Below are 21,046 nucleotides of genomic sequence, written 5' to 3' on the forward strand. Positions count from 1 at the left end.
AAATTAAAAAAAAAAAGTAAGTTCTAGTTTAATTATTTAAAAAAATTTTTTTGATGTTGATTTATTTATGAGAGAGACAGAGCACGAGCGGGGGAGGGGCAGAGAGAGAAGGAGACACAGAATCTGAAGCAGGCTCCAGGCTTCAAGCTATCAGCACAGAGCCCAACGCAGGGCTTGAACTCATGAACCCAGGAACTGTGACATCATGACCTGAACCCAGGTCAGACGCTTAACCGACTGAGCCACCCAGGCGCCCCAAGTTCTAGTTTAAAAACAAAAACAAAAAGACTACAAGGTTGTTCCCTTCTGTGAGCAGTACAGACTCTCTCCATCTCGACCTTCCGTTAGGCTATTTTTACCTGCATTGAAGTGCGGCAGCTTGTCGTTAATGTACATCAGACAGTAAGCACTAACGTTTCTCAGACCCCCATAAGAATCTCTTTCAAGTTCTTCCCAGGAAGATTCAGTAACAGAGATGTCATTGTACTTGAGCCAGACTTGTCGGGGTTGATTATAGATATAGGCCCAGTAGTGTCCAGCATTGGCTTGTCCTTCATGAACGAGAACTGCGTGCAAGCGGTAAGGCACCTGCAGGGCAGAAGGCATATTCTTGAGTTAGGTTAAGCAACGTGAACGAGAAAGTGTAGGCTATTACACTTCAAGCTTACTGCCAACTCTGAGACATAAGAAAATTGCCTCTTTATACATGTGTTTGATATGGAGTTAATATCAAAACATCTTGCTGATTCCATAGGAAGCAACAAAACACAGCCTTGGAATTCACCAAATTATGTTTCAACTCATGAAGCTTTAAAACCACATGGCTGAACGAGATGGCATCTTTGATGACTCTTTAAATTCCTAAAATCCCAGAGCTGAAGTCAAAGATAATGCAGACCTATTTATCCTCCCAATTCCAAACTCAGTTTACCTAAAAATAGAATCGCTTTCACCACTCCTGCTGAGAAAAGGTATACTGCGTTAGGGACATGCAGCAAGTTTAGTACTGGTCTTGCTCTGTGCTGATTTTATTTTGTACCAAATTTCAAGTTAGCACACTTCATCATGAATCAGTCATATGGTCCTCATATTTCTTCTTCCAAGGGATCCATCCACCTCTCTGGGGTGAAGACCCTTTCAACGACATACTTATTTGTTTCAATGTTTGAAAAGGATTTGTTCTTTTTCAATATGGAGAACACAGAGAGCAATACTTAAGGTGCCAAGTAAATATTGAGGAAAAAGGAAAATCAGCCAGAGAGTCAAGTTAAGCCTGTATTCAATCAGTATTTTGGCATGTTTTTATGGCAGTGAAATTTGTGAAATAATACGGAAGAGCAAATGAAGAAAACCCAAGATTTACATGGCGCGTTCCTACTGTGCCTCCATGAGACCTGGAATCAGACAGAGCTCTCCTCCTCCAACCCTGCACACACGAGCCTCTGGCTGGAGCATCTTTTCCTCTCTGTGCCCACAAGGTTATTCTAAACAAAAGTTCATGTGGACAATAAGAATTTCTGCCATGGCCACATTCCGTTCTGGAGTTATGAGGGAAATAAAGCTTGAAAGCACACTGCTAAACAAAGCATCACCAAGGACAGGATACTGTGGAAAGGGTGGGTAACCAGTCCCTGCCTGGGGTTTTCCTCACCACATGACTTAAACTACCACTTTATGAGAAATTTTTAACACTTGACAATAAACCTTTCTACTATATGAAAAAATACCCTGGGCAAAATCAAAACAAGTACGTGTTAAATGTAATTGTTAGAAGATATATTCCCTGTTTGGGCCTAAAAATAAACAGCAAAATACCTATTTCTGTCCTAAGTCTATTCTTAGGTCTCAGGGAGGCTCCCGTTCAGTCTCAAAGAAAACTATCCAATTTTCTTTTTGATCTACCATTAGCACATGAGGACATGCCTTGACTACTTTCCCATCAATTTTCATTCTACCTGACGAAGGAGTGGGTCGCAATACATCTGCTCAATACTCTGGGTAGTGCTTGCAATACAATTCTTTAAATCTGTTAAAAAAAACACACACACACACAAAAAACTTAGTTAAGATGATTTCGTTCCATACAGCCAACCAAAAAGTACTGCGTCTCTATCCCTGGCGCTCTGGTGATTTCAAATTCTATGAGCCACAAAAGACTGGATGCTTTCAAAGCAGCTAATGCTTTAGGTTATGAAGGCTTTTAGTTCATCACAATTTGCATTAAGGTTTTAAAAAGTTCTCTCTTATAATTGGCACCAACATTTCCCCCAAAAGCAGCAGTCTCTGTTTAGAAAAAGACCTTAATGGGTCACTTTGGGTGTAAAAATATATGTTCCTCATACACGACTGGAGAGAAGAAAGAGGTGAGATTTCTGTGATAAGAACTTAGGAGGGATCCGGATTTGATGATTTGATTTGATTTGACCAATGTGATTTGACTGATCTGATTTTTTTTTTAATGTTTATTTATTTTTGAGAGAGAGAGAGAGAGAGAGAGAGAGAGAGAGAACGCAAGCGGGGGAGGTGCAGAGAGAGAGGGAGGGGGACAGAGGATCTGAAGCAGGCTCCATGCTGACAGCAGAGAGCCTGATGCAGGGCTTGAACTACCAACAGTGACATTATGACCTGAGCTGAAGTCAGATGCTCAACCGACTGAGCCACCCAGATGTCCCTAATGATGATGATGATGATATTCATTCATTCATTCATTCATTCATTCATTCTGCCCTCTAGATAAAAGGAGAAAGGAAGGGGAGGAGGGAAAGTGAGCAACAAGATGACAATGCCAAAGGACCTTTAAAAACAGAATGCTGAATGGGGTGCCCAGTGGCCCAGTCAGTTAAGCGTCCGACTCTTGATTTCGGTGAGTTCGACTCCCGCATCAGGCTCTATGATGATAGTGCAGAGCCTGCTAGGGATTCTTTGTCTCCCTCTCCCTGCCCCTCCCCTGCTCATGCTCTTTCTCTCTCTCTCTCAAAAAATAAACATTAAAAAAATAAAACAAAACCATAATGCTGAATAATTCCATTTTACATTGTGTCCACTGCTCATTCTCTGCCTAATTAGCCTTCAGTAAAACGTACTTCATACAAGACTTTTTTTTTACTGTTTATTTATTTTGAGAGAGAGAAAGACAGAGAGTGAGCAGGGACACAGAGAAAAATCGTAAGCAAGCTCATGCACTGTCATTGCAGAGCCAGACACGGGGCTCAAACCCACGAACCGTGAAATATGACTTGAGCTGGTCAGACTCTTAACTAACTGAGCCAGCTAGGTAGCCCTAGACAAGTCTTTAAAAGTGCAAATCTAAGAGAGCTAAATTCTAAGTTTGGGTCAACAAAAGCCAGAGTTCACATGAACTACAGGAACAGAAATCAGCAGATGCGGAAAAATCCCAGCCAAAGGTGATCATGTGCATCTAAGCGTCCCAAGAGTTCCTAGAAATTTTGAGGAGTTTCTAGGAGGAGTCTTTCCACAGCTGTATAATGGGAGGAACCAAAAGTGTGAAAGAAGTCCCAATCCCCACGTCAGAATCATGCCTCTCTCCATCATTTATGCCTAACTTCCGGCAGAAAGGGAAAGAGTAACAGTCTGACAAGTTTTAAAAGAGCCAACCTTGAATATCTTGTTCAATCTCACTCCTCCACCTCTGAAGACAGGTCTTAACAAAGTTTATCTCATCCTCTGTGACAGTTCGAGGAGCCGGCTGTGCAGGCATTTCCGTGGAAGACCGCGACGATGTAAATGGCTTATTCATTGCCTTAGACTTGGGTAGAGAATCTTCAGGAGAAGAAAAGGTACCTTCGACATCCTGAGAAGGGCTTTCTTTACTTGTACTGAAAGAGGATAAAAATCACATTCACATGATAATTTCCAAAATATGGCTTGGCCTCCGTTAATGTGCTTCATAAAACTACCTGCTATGTGCAAAAGTACAGCTATAATTTGGTGAATATTTGCTCAGTAAAGGCACTGAGCCAAACCGAGTCTTTATATGCATCGTCTCATTTAACACAACTTGCTGATGAGACCGATACTATTATTATCACCAATTACAACAACTATAACTATCTAAGGTTTAGAAAATTAAGCAATTTACCCAAGCTCCCCCATCTAGTAAATTATGGGATTTAAATCCAGATCTATCTGAGTCTATGGTTCATGCTAACTACTTCTTGTAAGAAGGGACAAGGGTAACTATCAGATGATTTCACTCACATGTGGAATTTAAGAAAAAACAGATGAACATAGTAGAAAGGAAGGAAAAATAAGATAAAAAAGAGAGAGGGAGGCAAACCGTAAGAGACTGTATTTAATACAGAGAACTGAAGGTTGCTGGTAGGGTGTTGGGTGGGAAGGTGGGCTAACTGGGTGATGGGCATTAAGGAGGGCACTTGTTGGGATGGGCACTGGGTGTTATATGGAAGTGATGAATCACTAAATTCTACTCCTGAAATCATTATTACACTACATGTTAACTACCTTGGATTTAAATAAAATTAATTTTTTTTTTTTAAAAAGTGGAAACAGAAAAAAAAAAAAAAAAATATATATATATATATATATATATATATATATATATATATAAAGAAGGGTTCAAAGAAGACTGGACTGGGAGAATCAAGGAATCAACTACAGAGTTTCCACGATGCAGATGACTGAGTAAAATATATAGAAACAATAATTATGAAGTATGGACTTTTTTTATTCAATGGCTTCTAGAGATTCTATTAGCCAGGACACATACATCAATCCTGATCTGAGCTGGAAGAGAATCAGAGGGCTCGTGTCACCGGGCCTCCCTGTTCCTGCACTAGGTAAGCCCCTCTGGGCTGTCCTCTTCACTTTCTAGCTGTTTTTTGTTTGTTTGTTTTTCACATGTTTTAATTGTCTACTCAAGAATAAAGCTTTCCCTGAGGTTAACTTGGTTGAGTATCCTTAGCAGATGTGAGAATGAGATGTTCTGGAAGATCAGGGCTGGAGTGGCAGTGAGCTTACAGCTAGTTAAAAACAAGGTAGACCTGGTGGGGCAGGAACACCACTGCAGATGGATCCGAACCCTCTGAAACAACCCCACCATCCTGTGGGCAAGACAGTGCGCCCTGCTGGCAATCAGGAATACTCCCACCTAAGTAGGAGCAAACTTATCCCTTTAACGACAGAGAACTCACAGCCCTTGAGCTCTAATGGAGTGAGTGCTCACCAGGTGGGAAGATGGTGCACAGTTCAAATTAAACAAGCAAGCAAACAAACAAACAAAAAGCCATTTACTATTTCTTTTTCAGTATTTTTTAAAAGATTTTATTTTTAACTAATCTCCACACCAACGTGGGGCTCGAACTCACAACCTTGAGATCGAGAGTCGCATGCTCCACTGACTGAGCCAACCAGGTGTCCCCCGGCCCTCCCGCCATGTGTACTATGTTAAACATTTGTTTTCATTACCTCTCCTTGGATGCCAGGTCAGAAACTGGGCAGTGCACTGAAGAAAGCGGTAACGTCACGTGGTCACTTTGAGACGTGGAGCTTTCTGAGGCAGGTTTTGTACTGGCAAATTCGATAACGTATTTCAGCATGTCCGGGAGTGGAAACCGAGCTGGGCCTGAGCCGTACTTCACGTACCTAAGATGCAAAGACAATGGTGCTCTGACTGGCCAGGTTTGTCTAGTGCTTTGTGGCTTGCTGACAAAAGGTCTGTCACTGTGCAGAGTCCGTGGAAAGAAAGGCTCGTTCCTAAATGCTATATGGTATTCAATGCGTCACTCAAACAATCCAGAAGGCGAAAATTCTCTAACTACAAAAGTAGAAACTGGTAACAATCTATGTGATTACACCTGGCAGGAAATATTTCAAATGAGCTCCCAATTCAGGTCTTATCTGTTGTGCGTTCTCTTGATTCCAAACCACATCTAGGATCAGGTCATAAAAGTAAATTCTATGTCTTTAAGAAAAATAGATTTATTACCAGGACTCAGATCCACAGATCCACAAATAACACTAGTGAACTGGTACCCAAGGGTTAGTCTTTGCTGCCCGTTAGACCCCCTACTGAGAAATTAAGGAAAATGATAGAGAGCCAGCTGGAAATGAAAAGAAGGTGTTGATAAAGGTCAGAGTTTAAGAAAACCGACAAATCTTTCCTCTGCAGGGTCCCCAGCACCCTATTATTCATGCACTCATTCAACAGCATAGGCCAGCCATAAATTGTTGAAAGCTTCTCTGTGATCAGTAATTAATAAATATCTTCATTATATAACCAAAATAATTAACAAATTATTGTAATAATACCTAATATTCTGCCATTACTAGCACATATTAGACCCAATAAAAAGATACACTGTTAAAGTCATAAACTCTATAATTCATTATAGTGGACAGAATTTAAATGGGACTGGTTGACTGGTTGGTAAAGGCAAACCCTATAATTATGGGCTTCCATTTACAAAGGGATAGAGAGGCACTTCGTATTTTTCTTCTCCAAATAAAGTGAAAGAAAGAAGCAGGTACAGAACTAGGAAGAAAGAAAATTGTGTCCATATCAAAAAGGGCATTTTGGGGCGCCTGCGTGGCGCAGTCGGTTAAGCGTCCGACTTCAGCCAGGTCACGATCTCGCGGTCCGTGAGTTCGAGCCCCGCGTCGGGCTCTGGGCTGATGGCTCAGAGCCTGGAGCCTGTTTCCGATTCTGTGTCTCCCTCTCTCTCTGCCCCTCCCCCGTTCATGCTCTGTCTCTCTCTGTCCCAAAAATAAATAAACGTTGAAAAAAAAAAAAATTAAAAAAAAAAAAAAAAAGGGCATTTTGAGGGGCGCCTGGGTAGCTCAGTCAGTTCAGCGACCGACTTTGGCTCAGGTCATGATCTCACAGCTCATGAGTTCGAGCCCTGTGTCGGGCTCTGTGCTGACAGCTCACAGCCTGGAGCCTGCTTCAGATTCTGTGTCTCCCTCTCTCTCTGCCCCTAACCCACTCACATTCTGTCTCTGTCTCTCTCAAAAATAAATACACTTTTTTTTTTAAGGGCATTTTGAAATGAAATTGCTAGTGGGAAACAAAGTGTAATGCAATTCAAAGCCAAACATATGTTAAAGGGTAGGTAGCAAAGACACTTCATCCTCACTAATTTAAAGAAGGAGAATTAGCATCTGGCTGCCACAGAGACTTGAGGCTTTCACTGAAAAGGATGTCAAATATTCAAACTCAGAGGAACCTTAGAGAACTGTACTATTCTTTAAATTTATTTTCTTGCATTTATTTCGGCTTATCTAAACTCGACTTACCTTTCAAGATCTACTTTCTCTATGAAGTCTTCCTTCCAGCCCCCATCTACCCCCTTCTGAACTTCTACAGGCCAGGACCTAAACTTCTTATCTGTACCACAGACATGGTTAACGTGTGTTCAGAAACACACGGTATTTGTCGAAAGAATTAATTTATGCGTGACTGGCCTGGACCAAAGGAAACATTTTCTTACTGGAAATGCAGCCAAGATATGATATGGCATGGGACTTTTCTTTTTTTTCAACGTTTATTTATTTTTGGGACAGAGAGAGACAGAGCATGAACGGGGGAGGGGCAGAGAGAGAGGGAGACACAGAATCGGAAACAGGCTCCAGGCTCTGAGCCATCAGCCCAGAGCCCGACGCAGGGCTCGAACTCACGGACCGCGAGATCGTGACCTGGCTGAAGTCGGACGCTTAACCGACTGCGCCACCCAGGCGCCCCAATATGGCATGGGACTTTAAGTCATCATTTTACACATCATTTAAGTCATCATAAACCTCTTCCCAGGTATGCTGTACTTTAGTAGCGTACTTATACAAAACTTCAGTGAGAATTTTTCTCTAAGAAACTTATCTTCAATTTTCTGACGTCATCATTTTCCTGTTTGACTGAATTCCTTTAGACCAACTACTTCATGTAATGCAGCGTCTCTATTAAGCTAGTAAAAGTGGAGCGAAAGTAGTTTCAGAAAAGATGTCTAGGCTTTATGCTGAGGTATCTTAGAGAAGAAAGGGTGGACCTTTTTTTGTTTTGTTTAATGATGTAAGTACTGCACGCACCTGGCAAGAAAACTCAAAGACAAAAGAGTGTAAAACAAATTATGAAATTGACCCAGCCCGTCTCGGTTCTACTGCCTACTAGTATCCATTAAAAGTGTCTTGTATTGGGGCACCTGGGTGGCTCGGTCGGTTGAGCGTCCGACTTCGGCTCATGTCGTGATCTTGCGGTCCGTGAGTTCGAGCCCCGCGTCGGGCTCTGTGCTGACAGCTCAGAGCCTGGAGCCTGTTTCAGATTCTGTGTCTCCCTCTCTCTGACCCTCCCCCATTCATGCTCTGTCTCTCTCTGTCTCAAAAATAAATAAACGTTAAAAAAAAAAATGTCTTGTATTTTTTCCCAGGAGCATGTCACACTTAGGTAAGCAATAAAAAAAAAAAAAAAATTTACCCAAATAAAGTTATCTGAGATATTAAAAGTCAGTTATTTATTTTTTTTAAGATTTTTTTTTTAAAGTAATCTCTACACCCAGTGTGGGGCTCAAACCTATAACTGCAAGATCAAGAGTCCCATGCTCCACTGACTGAGCCAGCCATGTGCCCTTTAACAGCCTTTTTATTTTAAGTAGTATCATACTACATAAAATGCTCCTATACCCTATTTTAAAATCTAAGTTAAGTCAGAATGCCCTGTTGGTTACTGGCAAATTGAGTTCTTCTGAGTTATAATACATCAGGTATATTTGGTCTTATAAAAACAAATTTTTCCAGCCTTACAAAGCATCAGTGAAACCTTAGAAGTAACATATAGTCACGTGTAGAGTCCTTTAAATCACTTCCAGGACAGTATCTGAGGAATTAATCCTCAGTTTAAGTCTATATTAAAACAAGTAGAAAACTAATCACTCTCATCGTGGACAAGCTCTTCCCAAGTGAGAGAGAGGAAGCTAAAGATGGGGACCTATAGATGCAGGGTCTTGGGCTGGTATAGAGAGCTGGTATGGAAAGTGCTGGAAATGACATTCCATGGGATTTACTTCTTAAACGCTGAATCACTGGGATCTGTCTTTACTAGAAAGGAATTACACTGACTCCTCCTTAAGAAATCATGGGGTGATGCCAAAGAAATAGTCAGTGCAAAACAAATAAACAAAAAGGGAAAGATTCCTCCATAAGAGAAAGGAGTTTGTATGTGTCAGAACTATTAGCGCTTTGAACCATTTAGCAATGCTCCAAGGAGAACAGCATTTTGTTTTTGTTTTTATCTTTCCCAGATACTTCCACCTTCCCAAGACAGAGGGACTGGAGTACTGTGACAGTTACCTCTCTCATGTTTGTGAAAAAGATGACAAGGGAAGTAGAAGGAGTAAAGGGCTTTAGTGCACTGCTAATAACTGACTGCCTGACTGAGTCCTGTAAGACCTTGGGACTACTATTTGCCCATAGATACTACCAGTTCATCTTACACACTGCTTCACACTTAGAATTTTTCTTAGCTATTTTATAAAACACACAAGTTAATACTTCAATTCTGAATTAATTTTTAAACATAAGCAAATTATCTGATTTTAATCTTCTATCTTTTATATTTCTAAGCACGAAGGTATCACGACTCACCTTTCCAGTTTTTGCTGCAGAACTTTTATTTCCTCCTTCAACTTTCGAATACACTCTCTCTTACTTCGAATAAGCTCTTTGCTCTTGTACATGTACCTAAGCAAATGATAACACCACAAACACCATTTACATTTAAAAGCATTGATAGCACACAGTGTCAGCAAACTAGGGATACAAAGGAACTTCCTCAAACAGACAAAGGACATCTATGAAAACACATAACTAACATGATACTTAATGGTGAAAGACTGAAAGCTTTCCCCTTCAGAATAGAAACAATTCAAGGATATCCACTCCTGTCTCTTCCACTAAATGTTTTTATTGGAGGCATGGCCAATGCAATAAGGAAGGAAGGGAAGGAAAGAAGGTAAGAAAGGAAAGAGAGAAAGAAAGAGGGGGAGGGAGGGGAGAAAGGGAGAAAAGGAGGAAGAAAAAAGAAAAGAAAAGAAAAGGAAAGAAAACAAAAAGAAAAGAAAAGAAAAGAAAAGAAAAGAAAAGAAAAGAAAAGAGAAAAGAAATCAAGAAAAGGCATACAAAGGAAAGCAAAGGTGGGGCGCCTGGGTGGCTCAGTCGGTTAAGTGGCCGACTTCAGCTCAGGTCACGATCTCGTGGTCCGTGAGTTTGAGCCCCGCGTCGGGCTCTGGGCTGATGGCTCAGAGCCTGGAGCCTGCTTCCGATTCTGTGTCTCCCTCTCTCTCTGCCCCTCCCCTGTTCATGCTCTGTCTCTCTCTGTCTCAAAAATAAATAAAACGTTAAAAAAAAAAATTAAAAAAAAAAAAAACAAAGGAAAGCAAAGGAAAGAGTAAAACTGCCTTTTGTTGCAGATGACACATTGTCTACATAAAAAATATCAAAGAATTTACAAAAATGCATCAGAACTAGTGAGTGAGTTTAGTAAAGTCAAAAGACATAAAGTCAATTCAAAAACAGAGAAGGAAAAAAATCTACTGCATCTCTGTATGCTTATAAAGAAAAACTGGAAAGTAGAACTTTTTTAGAAACCACTATAACATCAGAAGCATTAACTGTTTAGGTATAAACTTAATCAGATATATGTAAGACCTGAACACCTAGATTACAAAACTCTGTTGACAGAGATTAATGATTCAAATAAAAGGAGCTATACCATGTTCATGGACTGAAGGATTCAAAATAGTTAAGATGTCAATTCCCCCAAATTGATCTATAGATTCACCATAATGCCAATCAAAATCCCAATAGTTATTGGTAATAACTGACAGGCTCATTCTAATATTTATCTAGAAATAGGTAAAACCAACCAAAATAAGACCAAAATAGTCAAAACAATTTTGGAAAAAAAAAAAAAAAAACAAAACAAAGTTGGCAGATTTACATTATCTGATGACAAATTTACAAAAAGCCACAGTAATCAAGACAATGTGGCACTAGCTTAAGATGAGACAATAGACAAAATAGAGACTCCAGAAATAGACCCACAAATATATGCTTAATTAATTTTTGACAAAAGTACCAAGGTAATTCAATGGGGGAAAGGAGAGTCTTTCAAAAAATGATGCTGGAGGGGCGCCTGGGTGGCGCAGTCGGTTAAGCGTCCGACTTCAGCCAGGTCACGATCTCGCGGTCCGTGAGCTCGAGCCCCGCGTCGGGCTCTGGGCTGATGGCTCAGAGCCCGGAGCCTGTTTCTGATTCTGTGTCTCCCTCTCTCTCTGCCCCTCCCCCGTTCATGCTCTGTCTCTCTCTGTCCCAAAAATAAATAAACGTTGAAAAAAAAAATTAAAAAAAAAAAATGATGCTGGAATAACTGGACATCCACATGCCTCCTTTCCCTCTCCTGCAAAAAACAAAACAAAAACCCCCACACAAAACAACAACAAAAGAACCCTTATCTCATACTATATATAAAAATAAACTCTAAATGAGTAATAGACATGCGTGAACATAAGAGCTAAAATTATGGAATTTCTACGAAAAAAATGGAAGAAAATCTTTGTGATCTTGGGTTAGCAAAGATCTTTTAGTTAAAACACAAAAACACAAACTGTAAAAGAGAAACTGATATATTAGACTTCATCAAAACTAAAAACTCCTGGTCTTCTAAAGACATTAGTAAGAAAATGAAAGAGACGGCACAGACAAGAAATATGTGGATCTGTATCCAGAATATATAAAGAACTCACTCCTACCACTCAGTATGAACACAACGAAGATAATTCAAAAGTGAACAAAAGATTTGAAAAGACACTTCACCAACGAAAATATACAAGTGACCATTAATTAAGCACATGAAAAGAAAGTCAACATGGTTAGCTATCAGGGAAACATATCAAAAGAAAAATAAGATATTCCTACAAACCCACTAGAATAGCTAATATTTAAAAGATGGACAATTCTAATTATGGGTGAGGATTTGGAGAAAATGGAACTCTCACATACTGCCGGTAGGAATGCAAAATTATACAGACACTTGAGCAAACAGTTTGGGCATTTCTTATACATTTCAACATACACTTTTCATACAACCCAGCAATCTCACTCCTAGGTGTTTTACCCAGAAGCACTAAAAACCACACCAAGACTTTTAGGCAAATATTCATAGTAGCTTTATTCATAATGGCTTAAAACTGGATATATCTGAAACGTCTGTCAACTGTTAAATGGAAAAAATATTGGATTACTGCTACATTGGAGCACTACTCAATATGGATGAGTCCCCAAAACATAATCCTGAGTGTAAAAAGATAGCCACAACAGGGAACATACTGAATACTGATGTCACAATGGGACAGTCTAGAAATGGCAACACTATAGGGCAAGAAAACAAGTTAAGTGGTTGCTAAGGCCTGGGGATGGGGAAAACGGATTAACTGCAAAGGGGCATGAGGAAACCTTTTGGGGGACAGAAATATGACAGACTGTGCTGGTGGTTACTTGACAATATTATTTTACTACAACTCATTGGCTGCACACCTAAGAATGTACGATTGTTTTGCATGTAAACCATACACTGATAAACCAGACCTTAAAAAGATTAAAATCCTATAATGTAAGTCTGTCTAGGATTTTTCTTTTCCAGGAATACAAATGGTATTCAGATTAGAAAGAAATACACTGTGGCTACTTCACACACTGTTCTTCACCCGAGAATTAGCAGGCTTTCACCTGAAGCCTAGCTACTCAAACTGTGGTCCCCAGATCAAAATCATCATTAGCATCACCCCGAGAACTTCTCAGAAATGCAAACTCTTGGGCCCTACCCTAGATCCCATGAATTCCATTAATCCGTATGTTCATATTATCAAAACCTCCAGGGGATTCCTATGCACAATACACTTAGTAAACTCTCCCCTCTCCTTCTGCAATACATCAAGAAGACAACCCATCACAGAACTCACCTGTCCATATAAATGATCTGAGGAAATTCCAGCTTATTGTGAATTTTCTCTGGCTGACCGAGGGACTGATTGAACTCAAATCTTGAGAGCTCAAAGGTCAACACTGGAGGCAGCTTTGTAAACCAACGCTATGTCAGAAGCAAAAATAAAGAAGTTAATTTGAGGAAATAGCAAAAGCCAGATTTAAACTTTCTTCTTCTGGTATAGAATTTATGTTCAAATCAAATTCACCCTGGAGTTTTGGGGGTTTTTTTAATCCCCAATACTAAAATGACCACTTAGAATCATGCCCTCTTAGAGAATATGGCTAAACATTCCTCAAGTTTCCATATTTACAAGCCAGTCAACATTTTACTCAACTATCGTCCTCAGAAGTAACCACCCTTAAATGCATGAACTGCACCAAGAATCTACACAACTGACTCACTAAGTCATCAGTATTCAGAAGAGGATCAAAACCTGAAGAAAATGGCTAGCCTAACCAAAGAATTAGAAATTACGACCTAAGCAGCATATAACTAAGGAGACAATCATCTCCATGAAATCAGCTCAAAACACTAATATGTGTGTTCACAAGCTATTCAACATAATTTGAATCCCCTTTATTTCTAAAAAAGAAACTTGAAATGGCCTCATGATTATGAGGGCTCAAGTTTCTGGAAAAAACCTCTGAATTCTAAGAATTCACAGATGTCTTATAAGGGACCCGGTCAAACTACCTAGATGTTACCTTGAGTTTCAAGGAAAGAAAGCACAGACTTATAAAAAAAGATCTCAACTGTTCCTGATCCCAGATGAGGAAACACTAGCCCAGGGAAGGCATTCCTGCTCAATTCACCTGTCTGCCAGAGGTCTGCAAGAACAGCTTTACAATGCTCCCTTTACCAAAGGTGCACATGGCTAAGCTCCCTCCACGCACCCTTGTTGGCATGAGGTGAATCCAGACAGCCTGACTACCTCAGGGTCAATCTAAGTAAGGATACGAGTTTTCTATTTTCTTTTATACCGAGTTCCCATTCTGGAATAAAGGTCTCCAGAGATCTAAGGAGCTTCCCTTCTGTAAGAGCACGCATCAGCCGAGCATGCATGGGACAAATGCTGTGCCTCCCGACCCTGAGTTAGGACTTTCCTTGGAAAGCCGGGAGCCGGCAGCTCTGGCCTAGGTCCCACACTGCCCTATGGCTGCCTAGCGCACTCTGACAAGGCTCATGTCAGGCTCCCGATGTGGATTCAAAAAGAGTCAGCAACTGAGTTGGACTCACATAAGCCCACAGCTTCGTTTCAACACACGTGATGAAAGGAGAATGATCCAAGCTGTGTGGTACTGACAGTGATGCTCCAAATTCACTAATTCCTAACCCAACTGGCATCCTTTGAGGTATTGCTTACCAGTGCTCTCCCTCTAACTCCCCCCCTTCTTTCCAACCCACAAAAATAAACGAATATTAAACTTGAAAAATGTTAAAAGCAAAGGCAGAATGTACTATGAAGAACAGTAAATATTGTAAGAGGGAAAATATTCTAAATGGCATACCATAGGAGTTAATCACTGTACTTTTACCCTCCGAAAATATGGAGGCAGTGGGTTCTCCCTACTCAGGTACAGGTAGGCTTCAACAGAAAAAGAGAAACTTGATCATACTTAAAACATCAGAAGCAGCATACAACCTTTATATGATTAACTCAAATTCACACTTTTGGTAAAGAATTCATTTATCAAACACTAAGACTCACTAATGCATAGCAACTCGTAAGAAACTTCAGACTAGTTCACCACGTGTTAAATGTAAAGTTAGCTACTATCTGATGGGAAGACAGTTTGCCAAAAAGCTCAGTCCTACTTAACTGGCTCTGTCACTGGCACAGCAAATAAAAATGTCCAACTTACCTCTTGTCCATACTTCACCGAATGATCGGAAGGAAGCAGGTCAATGTCCCCCTCCACCATGGCCCCTTCCAAACATTCGTCTAAGTTGCGATAACCATTTACCTGAAGGGGATACTGGCCGAAGGTCTCATTGTTACAAAAGGGCTTTCCTAGGCAAAGAAACAGATTGCTCTTTTAAAGACATCACTGGTATTATCTGAAGCCTGTTTTTTCTGGCACCACAGAGACAGGTTATCTTCTTGTTTCAGCAACTTGCTGAGAACCGGTTAGAAGTGCACGTAAGCCTGTGCGGCCACCGCCAACGACCAGCAGATCCCGGTACTGGCCACAAACGACTGCCATGAACTTTCTTTCACAAAAAGAAAGACCACCAGACATTACGTGCCTCCTGATCAAGGACTATCCCATCTCTTGTGAATTCGTCTTGCCAAAAAAAGCCTTACCTGAATCTGGTCAAACTCTAGATCCAACTACCCATTTGTAAAAAGAGGAGTAGAGAGGAGTGTGTTAAACTGTATCATGGGTACGCAAGGGGAGAAATTTCAGACTGTGGGGAATCCCAAAAACAACCTGGTTTCTTAAATTTTTTAAGTTTATTTATCTTGAGAGAGAGTGAGCGAGAGGGCACACAAGGAGGGGAGGGGAAGAGAGAAGGAGAGACAGAATCTCAAGCAGGCTCCACGATGTCAGCGCAGAGCCCTATGTGGGGCTCAAACCACGAACCGTGAGATCATGACCTGAGACAAAATCGAGAGTCAGAGGCTTAACCGACTGTGCCACCCAGGTACCCCAAAACAACGTGGTTGCTTAAAATATACATTTCAAGGAGAAAAAAAAGATGGGGGAGAGTGTATGGATTTTGTTATGAGACTTAAAAGATGTATCAAACCAAATATAAATGATCCACATTTTGATCCTGATTAAAACAAACTGTAAAAATAAACACTCATTCCCTCCCCCCAGATATATAGAATTATAAAACAACTTGAAATCTGAACACTGACTAAATATTTGATATTAAGAAATGCTACTTTTTGGAGTGGATAGTGGTATTGGATTGTTTTGAAGAGAATATCAGAGGGGTAAGAGAAAAAAACAACTTAGGGAATGTCTGGCCATGGGCTAATGGTTGCCGAGTTCACGTGGGTTTTTAGACTGCTCTATCTGCGTGTGCTAAAAATTCTCCACAGTTAAAAAAGAATTAAAATTACACACCCAACATGCAGCTTAGATAAGCCTCCATAGCAGAGAAACATTTTTTGGCAGTCTAACTCAATAAAGCCTTTTGAGATTAAACATTACATTGAAAAAAACAACACAGAGAAAATTGAGTTGCATCACTGTGACGGACATTAACACTGGACGTAGGCTGTGCAAACATTATACAATTTAATCTAACAATTCTGAGACAGACACTATGTATGCCCATTTTACAGATGAAGAGGCTGAGGGTCCCAGGCACTCACACCGTTTGTCTAGGATTACACACACCCTAAGAAGGTAGAACCAATATTCAGACCTGGGACTGCCTGACTCGAAAGCCTTTTCGAGTAATACAGATACGGTCACAGGTCTAGAATCAACATTGAGAGGAAAGAATTTACCTTCACGAACCCCTTCAGTGAGGAAAGTCCCGTAGAATAGCTGCACCATTGGGTTTTCAGATTTGTTCCTGGGATTGCTGCTTTTAAAAAAAGGAAACAGTTCTCTATCATTTGGATCAGATAAGCACTGCACTAAACCTAATCATCATTCAAAAGCGAAAATAGTACATTTTCATCGACCTCCAAAGAGCCAGATATGGTCTAAAATAAGTAATGCGTTAAATCAGTTTAAACACTCATGGAACAAATATATGGGCCTGATCCCTGGCTTCACGTGAGGAGCTGAAAGTCTAACAGGAGCGTCCCACATGCAGAAAAATACATGTTGTCTTTATACAGTTATTATATATAAGAAGTGACAGATGTATACGAGTTACAGAACAGGACAGAAATAAGAATCAACCCTCTTGAGCAGTTTTGCAAATAAACAAAGTTTTCCCAGGGGCACAACAGAAATGACGGAAAACAGTTTATTTCTACAAGCCATCTTAATGGTTACTATGTAAGCTTCCATGTACAAAGCTGTCCTATGATGTACAGGTCTTTTACTCAGCATTAAAACAGTTTAGAAAATGTCTCAGCATCTGTATTCGAAAAGGGATCCTTGTAGTCTTTGCCCGGAATTTCACTTCTGAAATTCGTTTCAGTGACTGAAATGATTAAATTCAATGTATCCATGTGCTACCACCATGCTCACATCTAGGACTGATCTGACTTTTAAATACATTTTGTAGCATGGGCTGTGACTTCAACAAAGTTAAGAGTTCTGGCCCTTCGGTAAAAAGCTGCGGGTCAAGATGCTTATCTACATCCTCAGAGACGAAAAGCAAAGGCAAGGAGGATACAAAATGACAAGTATCTGAATGGTGACCCTGTGAAGTTTGGCAAAGCCCAGTAATTTCCGCTTGAGAAGCAAAACCCTGTCCATTTCCCCGCTTCCCCATATTGCAGTTCTCCCTGGACCACTGTGAGTAGGAAGGCTGTACAAACGAATCCTCAACACTCACTAACGTTAACAGCTAGCTGGAATGCGTCCTCCAGCCAATCCAGGAGCTTGTGTGTGAATTCACTCACATCTTGCTATAAGAGAGGCACAAATTGCAGAAGAGTTAGACCCAACACTACAGGAATGAAATCTGCCCTTATCCCACCAACGAGTAAGACACCACTGCTGTGAAAGGACTTCTTTACCAAGCAAGGACAGATATCATGAAGCTAGGAGCACTGGAAGGCAGCTCCTGCAGACAGACAGAAGGCAGCTTCTGACTAGCTTATGGCCAGAGAGGAAACTGGAAGTTCACCACTTCTGGCCACATCTATTTGTAACCAACCAGCAAACAAATTCTTCCAGGTAGGCCCTTTAAAAAAAAAAAAAAAAAAAAAAAAAAAAAGTCACAGAACGGACTACAGTGCTCTAGAATATATGAGATCTGAACGGAGAAAAGGAAAGTTTTATGAAATGTTTTGAGAATTTGTAGGACTGTAAGACCTTTAGATAAACAGAGGGAAAATCATTTTATACAGAAGGCACTGCTCTAATAGTGACAGCTCTGTTTTTTTAACACAAGGCGGGAAAGGGAAGTCCTAATGTCTCGAAGACAAAGATGGCTCAGAAAAGCTGTTGAACTTAGGTTTAGATGATATTAAAAAACAGGAGTTCTATCGGGGCCATCCCAAGGCAAATGTGCAGACAAATGGCTTTACTTTTGTCAGTGACCCTTTGCTATGATTCGCTGAGATATTTTCCAATCTCCTCCTCTCTCTCCCAACAGCCCCTGTGTACTTGGACCCGGGACACTTCTGGTCCTTAGTCATGTTCAGGGCTGACTACATGGCTGAACTGGGGCAACATCAGAGTAGTATCCACAAGGCAGGACTTCAAACATCACAGGGTTTGAGGGAAACACGAGAATCACAGGCTTCTCGCACCTGCTGTTCCTCAGGTGATCGGAATGCTCCCTTTAAGAGATCCAGGGCTGCGGAAGGGTCTACAAATTTGCGATTTGATCCCATCATCAGAGCAACAAGTACTGAAGCTCTTGCATAAACACGATATTTCTCTTTTCCTGTAGAGGAGACAGCAACGTGTGCTCTTACAACCCTTCACTTGGAAAATTATAACATACGAAAGAGAAGCGTTGTCACTGATCCCTCCCTAATTCATATTTACCTAGTCTAGAGCAGTGGGGACTCAAACTATGTGACCCATACTCTATAAGGTCCGTGTGGGGATTGCCTTAAACTGAAGACTATCTGTGTGGAAGCCTGAAAGGGAATACTGTCAGAAAGGCAAAAATGTTTACTTTCCTAAGCTGCCTGCCCTCCCTCCTGTTAGGAAAATGCATCCCCGAGGTGAAATCCTGGGAAGGGTTAGATCACCGGCAGAAGGCCACGTCGTTGGCGAGAACCCACCACAGGCTCTTCTAGAAGGATCCAGGCCTCTGGCACCAGGTCACCCATTCTGCATCACTCGGCCTCAGCTGCCAATGAGCAGTGAGGGACCCCTCACACAGAACGAGTGTTTCTGAACCTTCCGCTCAGAGGCAGAAAAGTCAAGGCTGCCAGGATGACCGACCAGCTTTCTTGGGTCCGCTTTCCTAATTTTATTTTACTTAACTTTACATTTTTGCAGACCCTTGTTTCGTGTCACAAGGAAGGAAAAGGCCATTTGGAAATGAAAACAAATACTAGCACGAGCCAAAAAACATCACAGCTGTTAGCTTTAGCCAAAATTTCAAAGCCTTTGGGACGCAAGGGACTAAGCAAGAGTGAGGATTTCTCCACACCAACTCACCGTGTGACTTGGACAGTTTTCAAGTACATTCTGTGGCAGGCTATAGCTGAGAACAAGTCTTCGAAATTCAGGCAGTTGGAAGAGAGACTGAAATAAAGAAAGAGATTCCTAGCCTTTCTTTCAAAATAACTGCAGCAAAAAGATACTTCTTTTACCTCAGAAGCACGTATGACTGTCACCTGCTATTTCTACTTCTATGCTTAAGGAAATGACGATGGCTCCGTGTAAAAATTTAGCTGACCAAATGAATCCTTTTAGGGGAAAACCAGAAACAACATGATGGCTAACGACAGAGATAGATTAAATAAGCTATGGTACATGTGCACAATAGGCTATTATGTAGTCATTAATATTGTAGAGAAAATGTTTCTGGAACGGGGACTAAGACACAGCAGTGGAACTGAATGCCTAAGAGCTACAAGGTTAACATGGAGAAATCTCAGAGCTATGTTCTGTGGAGGTCGAAGTTCCAGAAAAACAGAGTATGAAATGGTTGATAATAGGTTAAATATATATAAGACAATATGGCACATTGTTTAGGGACCAGGCAGTCCAGGGACTTGTAACGTTTATTTCTAAAGCTGGGTGCCAAGTACAGCAGTGGGTGCTATTCTCCACTTTGTCATAGAAACCATTCTTTTTTTTTTTTTTTTTTTTTTTTTTATTTAACAGCAGATTATCTCTGGTTTATTGTCTGTAAGTCATACATGTTTCGACTATGAATATCTCTTGAGGGTTCAAGTTTTTACAAATCCCTTGTATGAAGAGAACTCCTCATCCCATGGACTCCACAGATGAAGACCCCCTCAGGCCTGCTCACTGGAAGCCTGGAAGCAGCATCCAGGCAGACCGCAGGCCTGCGGCTTCCCTCCCACTATGACGACCCGACTGGGGTTCAACCGCCAGGGGGAGCGTCCCGCCGGGCAGTGCTGGTGAAGCCTGGTAACGCTACGGCACCAACGGTCTGCCTACCTGGAGCCAGGGCGAGACCTCTCTGCTCCACACTCAACCTGCCCCCCTCTCTCCCCACCTCACCTGCCCCTTCCCGTGGTCATTCCCACTCTGCTCACTGCACCAGACCATTTCCCAGGGCTTCTTTTCCACCACGAGGAAAACGGCCTTACATTCACAAGTCATTCCGTGCCGCCTCCTCTCCTTCACCGGAATCTGGCTTTCCTCAAGACACCGGCATCTTAAAAGCCATCTAAGTGTGAGCTAACAATATGCTTCCCAATCCAGCGTCAGTACGACCCTCCAACATCTGCTGCTTCTCCTCTATTCTCTGTGTCACTCACTTAACTACACACTTCTCCTCTACTCATCAAAGTGTAGAACTTCAGAGGAATCTTCGAACCCTTTCTTTGTTATCCATCCACATCCACTGAGGAAGAAGTCACTTGGACTCTGCCTCCGGGGGTGCTCTTCGTAACTACCTCTCCCCCACCATCCCTACCAAGTGCTCATCAGACTCCCCTCACCTCTCACCTGGGTCACTGCTCATGGTCTCCCTGCCTCCAGGGACCCCCTCCCTGCCCGGATCAATTCACTTGCCACATAGGTTCCTCTGTCTTCCTGAGACGACAGAAATAAAGAGAAATAAAGCTGCTGATTCACGGACACCTGCCACAGGGCAAACAGCTCTTCCTCTCCCAAGTCTTGGCCACACCCAACAGAACAGGACATCCTGTTAGCTCGGCCCTCAGAATAAATCAAGAATCCAACTCCCCCAAGGCTACCAGCCTTGGGTCCAGGCCACCATCACCTCTCACGTGGGCAACTG

The 21,046-nt window shown here is 41.5% G+C and overlaps 1 protein-coding gene across 1 annotated transcript in view; it reads right to left on the reverse strand.

Moving 5' to 3' along the window:
* USP28 (ubiquitin specific peptidase 28) overlaps nt 1-21,046 on the reverse strand; it is a 37,421-nt gene that overhangs the window by 12,124 nt on the left and 4,251 nt on the right. The window contains 12 exon segments of the mRNA XM_030331699.1: nt 360-588; nt 1,956-2,026; nt 3,616-3,836; nt 5,446-5,622; nt 9,607-9,702; nt 12,981-13,108; nt 14,869-15,017; nt 16,473-16,549; nt 17,479-17,552; nt 18,402-18,496; nt 18,499-18,538; nt 19,267-19,353. Of these exon segments, the coding sequence (XP_030187559.1) occupies nt 360-588; nt 1,956-2,026; nt 3,616-3,836; nt 5,446-5,622; nt 9,607-9,702; nt 12,981-13,108; nt 14,869-15,017; nt 16,473-16,549; nt 17,479-17,552; nt 18,402-18,496; nt 18,499-18,538; nt 19,267-19,353 (1,444 nt within the window).

The sequence above is a fragment of the Lynx canadensis genome, chromosome D1, assembly GCF_007474595.2.
Source record: "Lynx canadensis isolate LIC74 chromosome D1, mLynCan4.pri.v2, whole genome shotgun sequence".
Taxonomy (NCBI): domain Eukaryota; kingdom Metazoa; phylum Chordata; class Mammalia; order Carnivora; family Felidae; genus Lynx; species Lynx canadensis.